The 17,381-nt window shown below is 40.2% G+C and overlaps 3 protein-coding genes and 1 long non-coding RNA gene across 4 annotated transcripts in view; 1 reads left to right on the top strand and 3 right to left on the bottom strand.

Annotated features, from left to right (window-relative positions):
- The window catches only part of LOC307201979 (vomeronasal type-2 receptor 26-like), a 54,384-nt gene extending 54,028 nt beyond the window's left edge, over positions 1–356 (bottom strand). The window contains exon 1 of the mRNA XM_079951566.1: positions 158–356. The gene's annotated coding sequence lies outside the window, so the exon portion shown is untranslated. The remainder of the gene's footprint in view (positions 1–157) is intronic.
- The window catches only part of LOC307201986 (vomeronasal type-2 receptor 26-like), a 32,670-nt gene extending 31,342 nt beyond the window's left edge, over positions 1–1,328 (bottom strand). Inside the window, exon 1 of the mRNA XM_079951585.1 lies at positions 1,243–1,328. Within this exon, the coding sequence (XP_079807711.1) occupies positions 1,243–1,249 (7 nt within the window). The 5' untranslated portion in view covers positions 1,250–1,328. The remainder of the gene's footprint in view (positions 1–1,242) is intronic.
- Positions 1,329–8,222: 6,894 nt separating this feature from the next.
- Positions 8,223–13,087, bottom strand: LOC307202065 (vomeronasal type-2 receptor 26-like). Its single transcript, XM_079951694.1, has 4 exons — positions 12,227–13,087; positions 11,207–11,434; positions 9,895–10,021; positions 8,223–9,397 (listed from the first exon to the last, which is right to left on the bottom strand). Exons 1-4 carry the CDS (start codon positions 13,061–13,063, stop codon positions 8,496–8,498), a joined length of 2,094 nt encoding a protein of 697 aa, XP_079807820.1. The 5' UTR covers positions 13,064–13,087; the 3' UTR covers positions 8,223–8,495.
- LOC307202087 lies at positions 9,056–10,288 on the top strand. Its single transcript, XR_013832817.1, has 2 exons — positions 9,056–9,177; positions 9,922–10,288. It is a non-coding gene; the product is annotated as an uncharacterized lncRNA (long non-coding RNA).
- Positions 13,088–17,381: the final 4,294 nt, after the last annotated feature.

The raw sequence follows: 17,381 nt of genomic DNA on the forward strand, positions 1-17,381 counted from the left end.
TCAGTGGTTTAGACCACAGTGCCACCCGCTCCCTTGTTCCAAAAACAGTGCAGTGCAGGAGGGATGCTGTGGCAACTATGAAAATGTGCTTTCTCCTCTGTGTTTCCAGTAATTCCTCCCCTAGAAAAAATTGAAGAATCCACACCTACCCACTTACCCCATAATCGCTAAAATGAAAAGGGGCTCACTAAAATGAGGAGAGGAAACTTTGAGTTTTCCTCCTGGTTTTTAGACTTGAAGAGATAGTTTAAATGCATGCACATAGATACCATTGCTAGGTTAATCTGGAATGGCTGTGGCAAAAGAACCAGCGCTGATGTCACAAGCAGCTGATGGGAAGATCAATAATCTGCTAAAGCATGGTTGGTGGAAGGGAAATGTTAGGTGGCACAGAAGGCCATGGTGCAAAAAAAAAAAAAATAAATAAAATAAATAAAATAATAGAATAGAATAGAATAATAAAATAAAATAAGATAAGATAAAATAAAATAAAATAAAATAAAATAAAATAAAATAAAATAAAATAAAAGTGCTGTGTCTAACTTTATTGTTGGAGGTGGCAAAATGTCCGGGGTTGCTGCCCCTAAGAAGCAGGAATGGAAGTGAGACAGTGCCATGGAGCAGCAGCCCATATAAAATTCCCCCCAGATGGGCATGTAGGACCCACAAAAGAGGAAATGTCTGGGAATTCCCGGTTGTGGTACAGAAATGAAATGAATAATCATCGTCGTAATTTTGATGGGCCATTGGCCTGTTGGATCAATTTTGAAGTGAAACTCATCAAAGGAGGGGCGAGAAGCTGGTTCTTCATAGGATGTGGCATTCTTGTTCTGTGTTTGCTCCCTCAATGTGTTCACTCAACTCCCAGGAATACAAGGGGATACAACTGACAGGACTTAGAGAAAGGAAATGATACTTTTCCCTAGCTCTCACATCAGGTCTTTCCTCTCTTGTTCTACCACAGAGAAATTTTGAGTTAAACTGAAAAGAGCTTTCTAAGTCTCACCTATCTCTTCTTGTCATAAAATCAGCGAATAGTTGAATCAGCGAGCGCACCCATACTGACTGTACATGCGCCCCTCGCTGCCCCACAGCTGGGGGGAGGCAGTGGCCCATCTTGTCACCCCCCCTTGGTGGCACCCGGTGGTGACCCGCCCCCTCTGCCCCCCTTTGTACCCCACTGGTTGCACCTACAAATATGGGAGCATACCCCAATCTTTAAAAGTGTGAGCAGGACATTACCTGCCATGGTTGTTGGTCCAGTCTTACTCCATCTGCCATTGCTCTGTGTTTGACTTGGGATGAATGCCTTGTACTGAATGCATGTGCCACTGCATAGACTGCATTGTAGATGCTGTAGCCATTTCCTGTCATAGACATTTCAAAAACAGATGAGGGAAGGGTCTCTAGCTTCTCCTCCCCAGTGCAGACTTTCTTGTTCATCTTGTCTACAAAAGAATTGGGGTATGTACAGCTGAATGATTCTTCCCAGAAGTCCTTTATGAAACCATCTTTGTTTTCTGAGTAAGGGTTCCTATGCTGAATAAATTTATGGAATCCTGACACCTCCTTTGAGTGAATTGCAAGAGATATAGCACCATGGAGGAAATTTATGTCTGAACTTCTTTGGAACGGAAATGATGTGAAATCCATCTGAGCTGTCATAATCCAGACTTTTGTCTGGATGTTCATTGATATATTTGCAAATTGTAAAAGCTGGTGCATTGATCTCATGGCCATTATACTCTGGATTTCTCCATATACAACCACAACTTTGGCAGTGCTTTCCATAACAACTTTGATAGATTTCAAGCCCTCTTCTAGCATGTCACCAAAATCACTGGAAGAAGTTTGTTTGGGGAATTTCTCTATGAAGTCAAAGCAGATGCCCCTTTTGGAAAACAATGGGAACATGTCCTCTTTAAACTTCTCTATAGTGTCATCATCCTGAGAAAGCATCCCAATCCATGTCCATGCAAAATGCAACAGTAAGTGGAGAATCCCTTTGTATAGGTGGTTCACATTTGGGAACATTTGGTAGAAGAAAATCCCTTCAGTTTTTTTATTCATTACTGGAGCAGAGCCATATATGAGCTAAATAATATTTCAAAAAATGTTAAAGGGATATGAAAGAGAGTGATTTGGGTTATATTTGAAAATCATGTGATTATATTAGCTTATATCCACTCCTAACATGAATTTACAAATGTGACACAGGGTTAGAAAATATGCCTTATAAGCAGGAGACAATACAGTGGCAATACACCACTCAACATGGTGGATGACTTGTTGGAAATTTGTGATAAAGCTAAACAGGCTGATAGGCATCGGGATAAAATAGCTGAGTGCTTCTATTCTGGCCATCCTTTTTACTGATGTTCTGGTGCCTATTCATTGTGACAAAACCAAGTATGGTATGGAAGTCTGCAAATGTGCTTTTGCCGCAGATTGGACCCTTTCTGAGCTCGAAACATGGGTACCCCCAACAAAATTTGGCTAAATATTTGGAAATTTTTGGAGTTTATTATGTATTGGTATAATTTGAAACTAATGTGATATGATTGTTCTGTTAATTGGAAATTTAATTTTAAAAAGTGCCTTGTGCCATCCTCTCATCATCAGGAATCTGGTCTATGACATACTTGCCTCAAAGTTTTCTCAGTGAAATTAAGATCATAGAATCAGCTATGGAAGACATTCTCTAACCTTTCCTTGAAACAATATAGAATACACTGAATGCACACCTACTTATTCTTATATCCACCAAGCTTAAAGTACACACATTTCATATGAGGGGAATTCATATGTTGGGAATTCTCTTTAGATTCAAATTAGCTTGGAATGGAGTATAGCTATGGGTTTTAATAGATTAAATTGTGTTAAACTCTCACTTTGCACACTACAGTTCTGTAGCAGGAAACCTCTGTTCTACCGGGCCTTGGATATTGGCCCAACATGCCATCTTGGACAAGCCATAAGCACATTTCCAAGGTTTCACGTTATAGACTATATCAGGGATGGGAAAGTTGAAGAAGCTGCTTGAAACTGCAAGATAAATATCAGGTGACAGATGGGCACCTCTGTCCCTATGAAGGTGGTCTATGGAATGGGGAAACTCAAGGTGTGACCCACCAGCTAGATCCTCTTCTCCACCCTCACTATGGATTTGTGATGTATACAAAAAATTGTAAAAGTATCATTAGCACATGTGTGAACCTATTGAAGTTACTGTAGATTGCATGGACAAACAATTAGTTTGTCAGAGAGAATGCTAGAGTGATTGTACCAAAAGCACTTTACTATGTTCAAAATGTTGGGAAAGAGACACATTCAAACACCTTCTTGTAAAACGGATATAGTCTAGGACAAGCATGACCATAATTTTTGTTGAATCTGTAAAAGTGACTGTAGAATTGAAATCACTCTTTTGGTGTCCTGAAAGCATATGGATTCACTCTACAATTTGTATCTTTGGCTTTACGTATTAAAGAGGAATATTAGAAGACAAAATGTAGCACAATAGCATAATGTCTGAAATGCAAGAGAAGTTCAAAATGTTTCTTAAACATGTGTATTTATCTTCCACGTATAAATCTTACTTGTGGTATCTTGTAGGTACACAGGATGGGTGCCATTTGAGGTCCAATATAAGAGTTTGGTCCTCCAATGACTGCAACTGGAGTATTCTCAACATCACACTTGTAGTTGGGGATGAATTTGGCCCTTCTTGAGAGAAGTTCTATTGAAGCTTGAAAGGTCCACTTTTCACTAAAATGGCTGTTATACATGTGGAATCCGAGAGTAGCATTGGGCAAGACCCATGCATTTCCATTGATCTCCTTTACAGCAAATGCCAAGGCCAGGATGTGTTGATAGAGTTGAGTCATCATCCTGTATTGAGAGTTGAAGGGTGCACCACAATATATTGTCATAAGATTAGAGCTGGGGTATCTAATAATAATAATAATAATAATAATAATAATAATAATAATAATAATAATTTATACTCCACACTCCGCTTATCTGTCTGGGTTGCCCCAGTCACTCTGGGTGGCTTCCAACACATGAAAACATAATAAAACATCAAACATCAATAGTAACAATCTGATCCAATATAAAAGTACAATAACTTTAAAATAAACAATTTATATCAAACAAAGCAACATTCAACAATCCATCAGAATCTAATAGGAAACAGTAAAATTAAACTTCAGTCAATAATAAATACAGTTTGCACATCAATCACAACAAAGAAATACCAATCTATAATCAATAAAAATAACAGCCAGTCAAAATGCATAAAATACCGAAAACATACAAAATCATGTAAAAGGATCAATTGAGAAACTATTTTTTTTAAAAATATACTGTATCCCTGAACTCTCTTACCAGCTGCTGCTGCTGCTGTTCTCAAAATCATATTTTATGATAGGGTTTGTTGGGCAAGGCACCTGACCGTCCCAGAGGCTTCCTAGAGGTCAGACCCAACCTGGGGCAGTCTGGGGCTGCTTCCATCTAACTCAGTCAAAGTCCAGGTCCACCCAAATTTGCCTGATTCATTTCAAGATTCACGCACCGTCTGAATCTGCTGCACAGCCCTAGCAACTCCTTCATTGTTTCTCTTTGTGTGTATTGGTGTGTTAGAGATAAAGCAATCTGTCATTTCTTTTTTCCTAATTTAATTTTCTGCATGAGCACATCATGTTGCATTTATCCTAAAAAATCATCATGAAAATTCATTGGTGATAGACATATCTTTAGAAAAGCCATCTTGTCAGGCAGAATACTAGGGTGAAACTTCAAGGATAATCCTGCAGACTAGAGGGGGATGAACAAGGAACATCCATATGGCTTCATGTACTGGATGTATGCAGTGCCCTTTGAATTAAAATAACACTTTATGTTAAGATGTCTTGGAAAAAATACCTATTTTGTTCTGAATTCTTATATATTTGTTTACAGGCTTAATCAATATAGGGTTTTTTTTAAAAAAAAAAAAATTCAGAACCCCAAGTGAATCGTAAGATTTCTTTTTTAAAGGTGCCATTCAAAATGTGACTTCATATTGCAGTCAAACCACTTTAAATCTGCCAGCAACATTAAAAATGGAAGAGATATAAAAATGGCTTGTTAAACTCCCATGCTGCATGAATTCATTACTTACGCATGGTGTCTCATAGCAAAACAGGATGGCCATGTGCAGACAAATATTAGAACTACATGCGTAAACACAAGATCAAATGGGGGTAGATTAAATGAATTGGTAGAACCACTGAAACTCCAATAATTAGCCAGTGGGTATATCCAGTGGAAGTCCGACTCCAAGGACAAGGTTGGCTGTGAATAGCATCATTTTAGAACATGGCTTTTAAAAATTCAACTACTTACATATGGTCATCTAAAAGTTCCTGAGCTGGGTATTTTTCAAAGGTCATGGTGTCTGAAAAGATATAGATCTGAGAAATAATTCCAGCAACGATGAGGTCACCTGCCTGGTAATATTTGTGAAGAATACGGACCGGCTCTCTGACAGAACACAGAGGAAGAGGAAGAAACTTGCACAAACCCTGTAGTGGCAGTAATACCACCTGCAATAAAAATACTACCATCTTGCAAGGGATTCTTTATTTCTGGCAAAAAATTAACTATTCTGCCATTGCTATTCAAATGATCCTGAGTAGCAAAGCCTGACTTGAATGGTCACTCCCTCAGATGATGCAAAGCCAGAATAGTACAATATATAAAAAGGGGTCACCACACTGATGAGTCTCTGTGTGTCTATATAACCAGCTCTGAATAGTTATTAACGAGACCTTCCTTTGCATATGGCCAGGATAAGTCCTGAGGGTATGGGAAGGATGCGATTATGAATAATGGGATAATTACAGGTGAGGTAATCGCTTGACTTGTGTTCTAGATTCTTTGCAATATTACTAAAGAAAACATGTTTATTGCTTTTCAGCAAAAGTCTTCTCAGAGTCATTCTGAACGGGAGACCAAGAGAGTGAAGACTTCTGGGAGCAAAGATGGTTGGCTAGTCATCTACTGTTGACACTCCATTGTTAGATAGAACTATGTGGTTGTTAAGGACGGTGATCAGTCTGCTAATTGGAAATTTCGCTTGGTATGTGAGGTGATAGCTGGCATAAACAGTGTTCACTTTTAACAGGCTGAAAACAAAACAAAAAGCATTTTATTATTATTTCCAACTAAGAAAGATTATTAATAGGGAAAGGTGTTCTGATTGTTAAGTTTTCATTTTGTATTATTTTTAACGCTTCATCCCTTTTGTGAAAGTGCTGGTTTCAAAGTGAAACTGAAATCTGTGGGAAACTGTGGGAAGGAATGTGCTCCTCTGATAAGGAGAGAGACACAAGTGTTCAAGGCAGAGACTGCTAGGGTGGCAAAAATACTGTTGAACATCCCCACTGAGTGTTGGCATCATGCAGCAATTATTGGATGAGCAAGTGAAGGAGCTCAGAGCTGAGATGCATAATATGGTGAATAAATATGCATTAAATCTCCCATCTTCACCTTGAGATTTTCACAGTTAACTCTTATAAAATTAAACACCTTTATTTCCCACAGAGGAAGCATGAAGTGGTAAAGTTACTTTCAATTTCTTGGCAACACTTTAACTGATAAAAAGAAGAAAATAAAATTTCTTAGCATACAGAACTCCTTTGTTTAAAACATTCCCTCTCCTTTTTTGCAATATTTTTTATTATTTTGCAGTTACAAAAATCCAATGTAAGCTTTATTATAACAATACCAAATTACAATACCAATTCAAATACCAATCAATCAGATAGCCAGTTACACAATTTAGGTGGCCCCCCTCGTTCTAGATTTCATGGCTTAACAATTCCCTTTAATTCTGCTTCCAAACTGTTATTCATTACAATCCAATCTTAATAATAATCACTTATCCAAAACTACAATCTTTTTAACTTCAATTTGTGTTGACACATTTAATAATTTGAATCTGCAAGTGAAGCTCTCCTTTATTCTTCCTGTGTGTGGTATTTATTTTAACCAAATTATTCCCCTTTGTCCTTGCCAAATCTTATGTTTATCTTGGTTATTCCTGATCCCCATCATGCCTTGTGGCATTGTTGTCTCGATGTCGTTCTAAAGAAATCTCTTCTTTTTTCAACACCTCTGGATGTAGTAGCAAAGCTCTGTCACTGCTCTTTGCCATCTCTTTTCAGTCTAGAAAAAGGAGTAGCCTCCCTGCCAAAGCCCTGGCACATCTCCAGGTTCTCCCTTCTCCGTCCAGCAAAAAAAACCCATAGCTATTATTACCCACAGAAGAGTGATCTGGCAACCTGGCAAAGCCTTGGCAAGTCCTTAAGCTCCAATTTTTCTCCACTCAGCCAGAGATAAAGTGAAAGTTGACTCAACCCAGTTGTTATGAATTCCAAGCCCTTTAAAAATTATTCCATTTTATTTTATTTAGTTCCGTTTGGAATTGTAATCCATATCTGTATTCCCGTTTCCCCTCATCTTCACTTGCTACATAAAAAAGTTTTTGTATTCTTGGTGGGTTTGCTGAGTCATTTATGTAACAAAATAATTTCTAATGAACAGAAGAACCTCTGCTCCTTAATGGTGTCATAGGAGGGATACCAACAAGAAAGGGATACCTTTTGCACTCAGTGCCTCCCTGCCTCCCACATTCCATGCTGGAGCATGAGCCAGGTACCCAGATGATCTGCGAATGCAGCCCATTTTCCCTATCCTGGGAGAGAGTTTGCAAGGTTAATTGCTCTCAATCATCCTTGTTTCATCTTTGCCAATCATCGCCCATTATCGTGGGAGCTGGCTCCATCAAGACATCTGGAACCGGAAGCCTGTTTAAAACATTTTTAATTAGCGCATACATTTTATTCTGACTTCAGCCCATTCATGATCGACTTCTCTTCCCTTCTATTAAAAGCCAGAAAGCAGCTCAATCACAGAATGTAAATTTCCACCAGCAAAGATAAAAACTTATCTCAGTCATAAATTATAGCCACCTCAGAGATAATTACAAAAGGGAGGCTTTGGCAAACCCCATGCCCTCGGGGTTTTTATGTGTTTTGGGGGTGAAAAGTTGATTCTTCCAGTCATGTCGCTTAACTTTGTCAGGATTCCTGTGACCTGACAGCTTCTTGGTCTCCCAATAATAATAATAATAATAATAATAATAATAATAATTTATTATTTAAACCTCACCCTTCTGGCTGAGTTTCCCCAGCCACTCTGAGCTGCTTCCAATCAAGTGTTAAAAACAATACAGCATTAAGGCAGCTTTTTCAGAGCATCAGAGGTTAATCCCCAGCTCACACTTTTCTCCAGCGTGAATGCAATGTTCTATATTTATGAATGGCTATCAACAATCAACACGTCTAGAAAAAACCATATAAGGCAGCTGCTGAACACGTGTTTGCAAATATTCTACTGCTCACAAAGAAAAAAATCACAAGATACAGCAAAGGACAGTTATTATTTCTTTAATTTTTCTTCCTTATTAGCTGTTCCCTATTGTTCAGCGCAGGCCTCAGAGTGATTATATAACATTTGGGGGAAAAGATGCAGCCCAGCAGCCCACCACCAGAGGCTAAGATGGAGAAGATCTCCACAGCTACCATATATTTTCCCTTGGTGCTCAGGTAGGAGGGAATAAAGGACAGCCAAACACTGCAGAAGACCAACATGCTAAAAGTGATAAACTTGGCTTCGTTGAAACTGTCCGGTAATTTCCTGGCGAGGAAAGCCACAACAAAACTCACAGTTGCCAGGCAACTCATATAGATGAGGACACAGTAAAACATGGCCACACTCCCCTCATTACATTCTAGTATGATTTCTTCCATCACAGAGTGCATGTCCACATCTGGGTATGGGGGAGAGGTTGCCAGCCACACAGTACATATGCCTACTTGGACTATGGAGCAGGAAAGGAGAATGGAGTGGCCTAGTCCTTTCCCCACCCATTTCCTCATCCTGGATTCTGGTTTTGTAGCCATGAAGGCCAAAACCACCGTGATGGTTTTTGCCAGGACACAAGAGACAGCGGTTGAGAATATGATACCAAAAGCTGTTTGTCGGAGGAGGCACTTCACCTTCTCAGGTCGGCCAATGAAGAACAAAGCACAAAGGAAGCAGAGCAGGAGAGAGATGAGGAGAGCGTAGGTGAGGTTTCGGTTGTTTGCAATGACAATGGGTGTGTCATGGTGTTTTATAAATGTACCTAGTACCAGAGCTGTGATCAAGGAAAGGGAAAGAGAGAAACAGGCTAAACTGATGCCCAAAGGTTCTTCATAAGACAAGAAGCTGATATCCTTGGGTAGACATGCATCCTGGTTCTTGCTTGGATATTCTTTGTCTGGGCATTTATGACAGTCATTCATATCTGGAAAAAAATAAGGGAGTGACCATTAGTTCATATCACGTCAGCTTCCTGAAATGTTGACTATCTGTCTGAGAAGAAAAGAGCTCTGTTCACATTCAAACACAAGTTTAATACTGTCTGATGCTCCGTAACATGGTATTGTTGCATTTAATCGGTTCAGAGATATTGGTCTGTAAATTGCAGAGCCAGGGCCATTCCTCCTCATGATTTTAGAATGTATCATTACACTAGCCTGGGTGTAGCCTGTGTAAGTCAAAAGGAATGAAAAGCCCCTGCTAGATATGATTTGAACCACATACCATCCAACTACTTTCAATGCATTGTCATTATCATTTGATTAGCATATTTAGACTATTTGAAGGGCTATGATCACAAAAATGCAGGATCTCACACACAGTAAATCATCTCCTCTTTTGAAAATTAAGTCATCCATCCTTACAGCACCTTTCAATGCTTAGTATTGAGTCTGGATCTATTTAACTATTTATTTCTCTTACCATCCTGGTTTGCAATCTTCCCCTCAGCACATGGGATGCAATCGTAGCAGCAAGGGGGCTGTCCCTCCTTCACTTTCTTGCTGAATCCTGGAAGACATCTCTCAGTACAGGCAGAAAGAGGTTGACTCTATTCCATAAATGAAACAGCAGAAGGTTCATCAAGAAACTAATAAATTTGGAACCCTTTATGTTCTTGGTCCTTTCTCTATGTTACTAAGCTGACACAGCATTTCAGTAATATGTAATGATTATACAAAGAGCCATTTCGTCTTTTCTTATTATTAATATTAATGTTTGAGATTATGTGATGTTCCCTCTATATTGCTGTAGGATGTGCAGTGCCCCATCTGTTAAGCAAATATTTTTCTGTCCATTAAAGTACACTTTGAAGTTACTCTAGTTTCCCTGTTTATTTTGTTATAATTGTTGCTTTTAAGTATTTTGTCCACTTGGTAGACAGCTCTAGAACTGATTTTGGTGCCAGTAGGTACATCTATTCTTGGACCCATCAGTTGCTTCCTGGGAAAGTGTTCCAAATCCACGTTGTAGCTTCATGGTCTCTGAGCATGTATACCCTCTTGTGCTGGGGAAATGTACCCAGAGGCTCCATTTGACTGGAAGAAAACCTTCCCTACTATATCCACGCCCTTTCAAAGAAAAACTGGTATTTGACCTATTGACCCACATTCAGATGATGAATTGTGAGATGCAAAAACCACATTTGCATGGATGCTCTTGTAGTCGGATCTGTGAATGGTTGGGATAAGGGTGAGATAATCTATTTTTTGTTACAGTGGTACCTCGGGTTAAGAACTTAGTCGTTCTGGAGGTCCGTTCTTAACCCAAAACTGTTCTTAACCTGAAGCACCACTTTAGCTAATGGGGCCTCCCACTGCTGTCGCGCCGCTGCTGCACGATTTCTGTTCTCATTCTGAAGCAAAGTTCTTAACCTAAGGTACTATTTCTGGGTTAGCAAAGTCTGTAACCTGAAGCGTCTGTAACCCAAGATACCACTGTATTTCAATTTGAATTAGGATCCCCTAAGGCATATTTACACTGTTAGCCTTGCTTAACTGTATTTTGTAGTAAAAAGGTTCTTCTGTTTTGTAACCTCCTTAATAAAATATTTGCCTTTAATCCATGTGTGTCTTCTAGCTGTAAGATTTTGGCTCTTAATCTGGTACCTCATTGCTTTGGTCATAAACCACTCCTCAACTTGTGGCTCAAAAAACAGTGAGTAGACCTGCAGGTTGATAATGATTGCTTATTCAATACTGAATCTCTTTTGAATTAGGTAACAATGCAACCCTACCTGGTTAAACCAGCTGTGCCATGTGATAGCATCTTCATCAAGGAGGAATGATTGGTCTGGAGGAGCTAGTGGATCTATCCTCCCAACTCTCACTCGGTGCAAACTTTGGTTGGCGAATATGATCCAATTCACAATATCCAAGCTTGATGCTGCCTCTCCATTCTGGTTGATGAAGACCACATCTCCTGCAGTATTGTTAAATGACATGCTTCTCAGAAAGTGATGGAGCTAGATTGAAAGCAGAAAAGAAAGGGGTTTGGAAAAGACTGCAGTCTAATGCAGGGAGGAGCATTTTTTTTTCCTGTTGGAAGAACCTACAGGAAATGGTGGGGTTGATTCAGTCAACTGTCAGTGGATTCAGGTCCAAGCATGGAGAGAGTCAACCAATTTTCTTTCACACACATGCATCTCTCTCAATCTTCCTTACAATCATTCTTTCTCTGATTGTCCAAAATTTAAAAATGTTTAAGCAGCAATCTCTCCTTCTCTCTCTCTCTCTCTCTCTCTCTCTCTCTCTCTCTCTCTCTCCGTCCTTCCCTCCCTGAGCACCTCAGAAGACACGGCAGTGGTTTGTGACCACCAGCTCTAAGGAAGGATTTGGTTGATATTGGATAGAGGAAGTGCTGAACATCTCTTTCAACCATTACCACTGCTTCCAATCTATGAATGGCATGGGATCTCATTGGGTTGCAAAGCTTCCATCATAACAAATGCTTTCCCCTCAAGCATGGGGCAATAACTGCTCAAAGAAGGACACAACCATCATTTCCCTTCCCTATAGATTCTACAGCCATTTGCAAGCAGAAAAATATATGGGGAAATCATCTAGGATACCATCATATCAGTGCCACCTCCTATTCTGTCTGCAGAATTATAAATTCCATTCTGGGTTCTTCTTCCACGTACACTAGTGCAAATGCTTGAACTCTGAGAGGAAAGAGCAAGCTGATAGGATTTTGGGAACCCAAAAAGTGACAGAAAGTAGCAGGGCTTTGCCAGTTGAGGATGTTCAGCCTTTACCTGCCAAAATGGTTGATTCGGATTCTTCCTTCTCCCTCCATATGCAATTCCTCTGTGTCTGAGTCTGGATGTGAACATGGCATGTAAAGCATGGGCCATGGCATAGACAGCACTGTGGATGCTGTAACTGTGGCCTGTCATGCTCATTTCAAAAAGGGATCCGGGAAGGTTCTCCAGCTTCTCTTCTCCGGTGCAAATATTCCCCTCTGCCTTGTCTGCAGTGTTTTCTGGGAATACACATTCAAAGGCCTGTTGCCAGAATTCCCTGATAAAACCGTCCTCATATGTGCTGGAAGGGTTTCTGTGCACAACATACTGATGAAAGCCTGGTGGGTTTCTAAAGTGAACTTCAAAGGCTATAGCGCCACTGAATATTCCCAAATCCCAGTACCTTTGAAAGACAAATGAAGCAAACTCAACCTGGGCTGTTGTTATCCATACTTTACTTTTTACATTCTTTGTCTCGTCATCATGCTTTGATATGTATGAAAGCACCATAAAAGTTGCCATGGAGTAAGATTCCCCAGAGGCAACCACTACATTAGCTTTGCTGATAAAAATTTTCTGACTTATTGTTGCACCCTGTCGTAGCATGTCAGTAAATTCAGAAAGAAAACTAAAATTGGGGATTCTTTCTATGAATTCAAAGCAGACACCACTCTTGGTAAACATTGGGGAAATGGTTTGCACAAATCTTTCTCCATTGTCATTGTCTGTTGCAATGACTCCAATCCACGTCCACCTGAAATGCAGAAGCAAAGAGAGAATTCCCTCATACTGAAGGGCTTCTGAGGCTGCCATCTGGTAGAAGGGAAGCCCTGGGCTTTTATCATTCATCACTGGAGCAGATCCATAAATGAGCTAAAAAGTAAATGGAGGAAGAGAAGAGACAAAGTAATATTTGCAGAGTTCTTTCAAACTACAGTGGTACCTCGGGTTACAGACGCTTCAGGTTAGAGACGCTTCAGGTTACAGACTGTGCTAACCCAGAAATAGTACCTCAGGTTAAGAACTTTGCTTCAGGATGAGAACAGAAATTGTGCTTCAGCAGCGGGAGGCCCCATTAGCTAAAGTGGTGCTTCAGGTTAAGAACAGTTTCAGGTTAAGAATGGACCTCCGGAACGAATTAAGTTCTTAACCTGAGGTACCACTGTATTCATATACATTATTATGTGGTGAATCCTGTCAGTCAGACATGCCCTTTGCCACCCACCAGGGGTTGCATGCCCTTTCTCATTTATACAAAAGACACACATGCAGATGGGCTCAAAATTGAGGTCATCTCTCATTCCTGTTTGTTAAACATTTGTTCTGTTGACCAGAGAGGGGCATTTTCCCTATTATATTCTTTAAAAAAAAAAAAATCCCAATCTGTCATGGTTAAACTGAGTGGAGGGACACAAGATGTCCTAAACAAAGGATTACCTAACACTGTGTTAGACATTATTTACTGCAACCATATCAGAATTGCAACTTGGGTCAGATGCACATTTCTTCTCTGGAGTGTCTTTTGTCTTCACAAAGCACATACCCCAACACACAGCAGAACTGCCATTTCTGTCTTTTCTTTTTCAAGACTTCTTAGACTTCATCTATGAACATTTATTTCACTTTGGAACCAGCTGCTCAATACTATTGCTGTTCTCCTGCACAACTGGACAGTATCTGCAATTTGCCATAACTCCAGAGTGTGTTTGATTTCTTTCCCCCTAAATATTGACATATTGGGTGTGGTGTTGTGAAGGCAAATAATTATTGTACTCGGAAATACTTGTGAATTTTTATCCTATTACCAATTCCCCTGCTTCCCCTGCAACTCAGTTCAGATACCCTTCTCGTTAAGCAAGAAATGCTGCAAATCCAAAAATGGCTGGTGAGGGTGGTGTGCATGGTTCTGCCCCTAATTTCATCCTCGTCCTGAACTGGTGATACACTCTGAACTGGTTCTGTGAATTCAGCCTCATTCTCTATGCAAGCTTAGAGAGGTATCGTACATGGGTGTCTTACCTGTGGAATCTTATAGATATCCAAAACTGTTGCCACATAAAAGGAGATTACAGAATCAAGTCCCCCAATGACCCCAACCAGATTATTTTCAACATCACATATATAGTTTGGAACAAATTTCTCCACCCTGGATAAAAGCAGCAGTGTCGCAAAATATGTGCTCTTTGCATTGTTATAGCTGTCATACAAGTGAAAACCCAAGGTGATATTGGGTAAGATTTGAGAGTCTTCATTGATCTCCTTGACTGCAAATGCCAAGGCCACGATGTGCTGGTAAAGCTTAGGCACCACCCTAGAATGAGATTTGCAAACAGTATCAGAAGGAACAGATATGAATTACAATAGTTAATCCTATTGAGTTCAGTGGAGTTAACTCCCTGTCCATTCCACTGCTGAACAGGTCTTATAATCAGCAAGTTCTTCCTCATGTTTACACAGAATCTCCTTTCTTGCAACTTGAATCCATTGGTTCGCGTACTACCCTCTGGAGTAAGAGAAAAAAAACTTGCTCCAAATTCCTGGTGACAGCCCTTGAGATATTTGAAAATGGTTATGCTATATCCCCTCAGTCTCCTATTTCATAGCTAAACATACCAAACCCCCTCAACTTTTCCTCATAATGTTTGGCTTCCAGACCCTTGATCATATGTGTCAACCTCTTCTGCACATTTTGTAGCTTGTCAGTATCCTTCTTAAATTGTGCTGAACACAACTGAACACAATATATCAGGTGTGTTCTGCGCAGTGCAGAAGAGATCTCTTCCATGTTTTTTTTTTTATTGGGGTACTATGCTTCTGTTCGAAAGCAGTTCGAAAGCACCTCCGGGTGCAAGTAGATAAATAGGGACCGCTTACCAGCGGGAAGGTAAACGGCGTTTCCGTGTGCGGCTCTGGCTCGCCAGAGCAGCGATGTCACGCTGGCCACGTGACCCGGAAGTGTCTCCGGACAGTGCTGGCCCCTGGCCTCTTAAGTGAGATGGGCGCACAACCCCAGAGTCTGTCAAGACTGGCCCGTACGGGCAGGGGTACCTTTACCTTTACCTTTTTATGCTTCTGTTGATGTAGACTTTTCACACATAGCACTGGCAAACCAGGTGTTCCCCATCTTATATTTGTACAGCTGGTATTTCCTGCCTAAGTGCAGAACCTGACATTTGTCCCTACTGAAATTCTCTCCTGAATTCTCTCTCCTGCAATGACCACTTCCTTATTCATGATGCAGAGATGGTGGTTGTAATTCACACAATTCTCTACTTCATATTACAGTGGTACCTCAGGTAACATAAGCTTCAGGAAACATACGCTTCAGGTCACAGACTCCGCTAACCCAGAAATAGTACATCGGGTTAAGAATTTTGCTTCAGGATGAGAACAGTAATCGTGCTCTGGCGGCACGGCGGCAACAGGAGGCCCCATTACCTAAAGTGGTGCTTCAGGTTAAGAACAGTTTCAGGTTAAGAATGGAACTCCAGAACGAATTAAGTACTTAACCCGAGGTACCACTGTATATGCCGTCATTGTGAAACAAACTTTAGCCTAAGATCAGGAAATGAAACAATAAGAGCATTCAGCTTCTGTAAAAAAAAAATTAACTAACACTCCTGCTCAGATAAAGTCTATCGAAATCGGTTGTTCAAAAGGGCTAATAAATATATATACATTTCAATGCAATTACCGTATATTCATTTCCCTGTTGAGAAATGGGAACTTAGAGAGTATTCTCTTAATTCAGAAGACATTCCGATGTATTTTTACATCAGCATATGTCCCACTGAAATAAAAAGTGCTTATCCCTAGGTAAATGGGTAGAAGTTTGAAGCCTCAGCCATTATGCTGAGGCTGCAACTCTAGGTTTGATCATTCCTGTGCTGTAATAAATGAGTGGCTTAGTTCTTACACAAGCTCTTCAGGCAGCGCTGGTGGGGGTTCCTCAGTCAATGTTGCTGCAGAGGAGAGGAAGCCACCATGGGAAACAATGCCACCAATGAGGAACTCTCCTGGCTGATGATACATTTGAAGTGGACGGTGTGGACTTTGAAGCCTGCATTTTCCTATGTGAGCCTGACATGCATTGTAAGAAATCAGTTTCAGCAGCAAGACCACTAAAACCACCATCCATGCAAGGGCAACTGTTTCTTCTACACAGAAACCATGATTTCTCTGGCAATAGTATAATCAGCTTCTCCAAGATAAAAATTGTCTCATTTGAATGGTAGTTAAGTTTCCTAAGAGGATGCAATCTGGGTGTATCCCAGACACTATTTAAGTAATTCTGGTTAAGTTGCTGTATCCTTTGTGTTATGTTGCTAGTTGCCAGTGAAAATCCAGAGCGATTTTTTCTGAGGAGCAGCAGATTTAATTATAGCTCTGTTAATAACCAAGGAGGAATGTAGGTATTCTGAGCTAGGGATTCCCTGTGGAACTGCTGAAGGAAATGTGTTTGTCACATATTCAGGACTGTTATTTTTAATTTCCTTTCATTAGATAATAAGGGGCCAGTGGTGTATTGGTGAAGTTAGAAGTTAGAAGTTCATAATAGAAGACCTAGTAAACAATGGAGATCCCAGAATGTAGTATGGTGTAGTCAGGATCTTGGAATTTGGCTGAGGAGACCTGGATTCGCACCAGCCATGTGGCATGACTGCAACCCTACACATAGTAGTTACTTGGAACTATGCTTCCATGGTTTTTAAATCACTTGTAAAATATGATGAATTTTACAACAATATCTTTAGTAGTCTGAAATGCAACCCTTAGCTTTTAATTCATAATTTAAAATATTTGTACAGATGTGTTCCTTTTTAAACTTTAGTATGAGGGGGAAAGAACATCAAATTCAGAGAAGAATGAACTTGGATGGATGGCTCTGCTATGGTTCATGCCCACAGAGCTGTCTGTGTTCCTTGATGGTATCACAATACTTTGTCAGGGGAAAGTCCAGGGAGAAGAACTACATGGGATGCTCTATTGGATTTGGGGAACAGTTATGTCAAATATACTTGTTCATGCTTTAATTCTTTCTTATGATAAGCTGTCCCCTGCTGTTTAACTCTGGCCTCCCCAAAATGATATAACATTGGGGGGGGGGAATGCAGCCCAGTAATCCAAAACTAGAAGTAATCCAAAACTTTCAGCCACAGTGGTAGCT

The sequence above is a fragment of the Podarcis cretensis genome (assembly GCF_951804945.1).
Source record: "Podarcis cretensis genome assembly, chromosome: 13".
NCBI classification, from domain to species: Eukaryota; Metazoa; Chordata; class Lepidosauria; order Squamata; family Lacertidae; genus Podarcis; species Podarcis cretensis.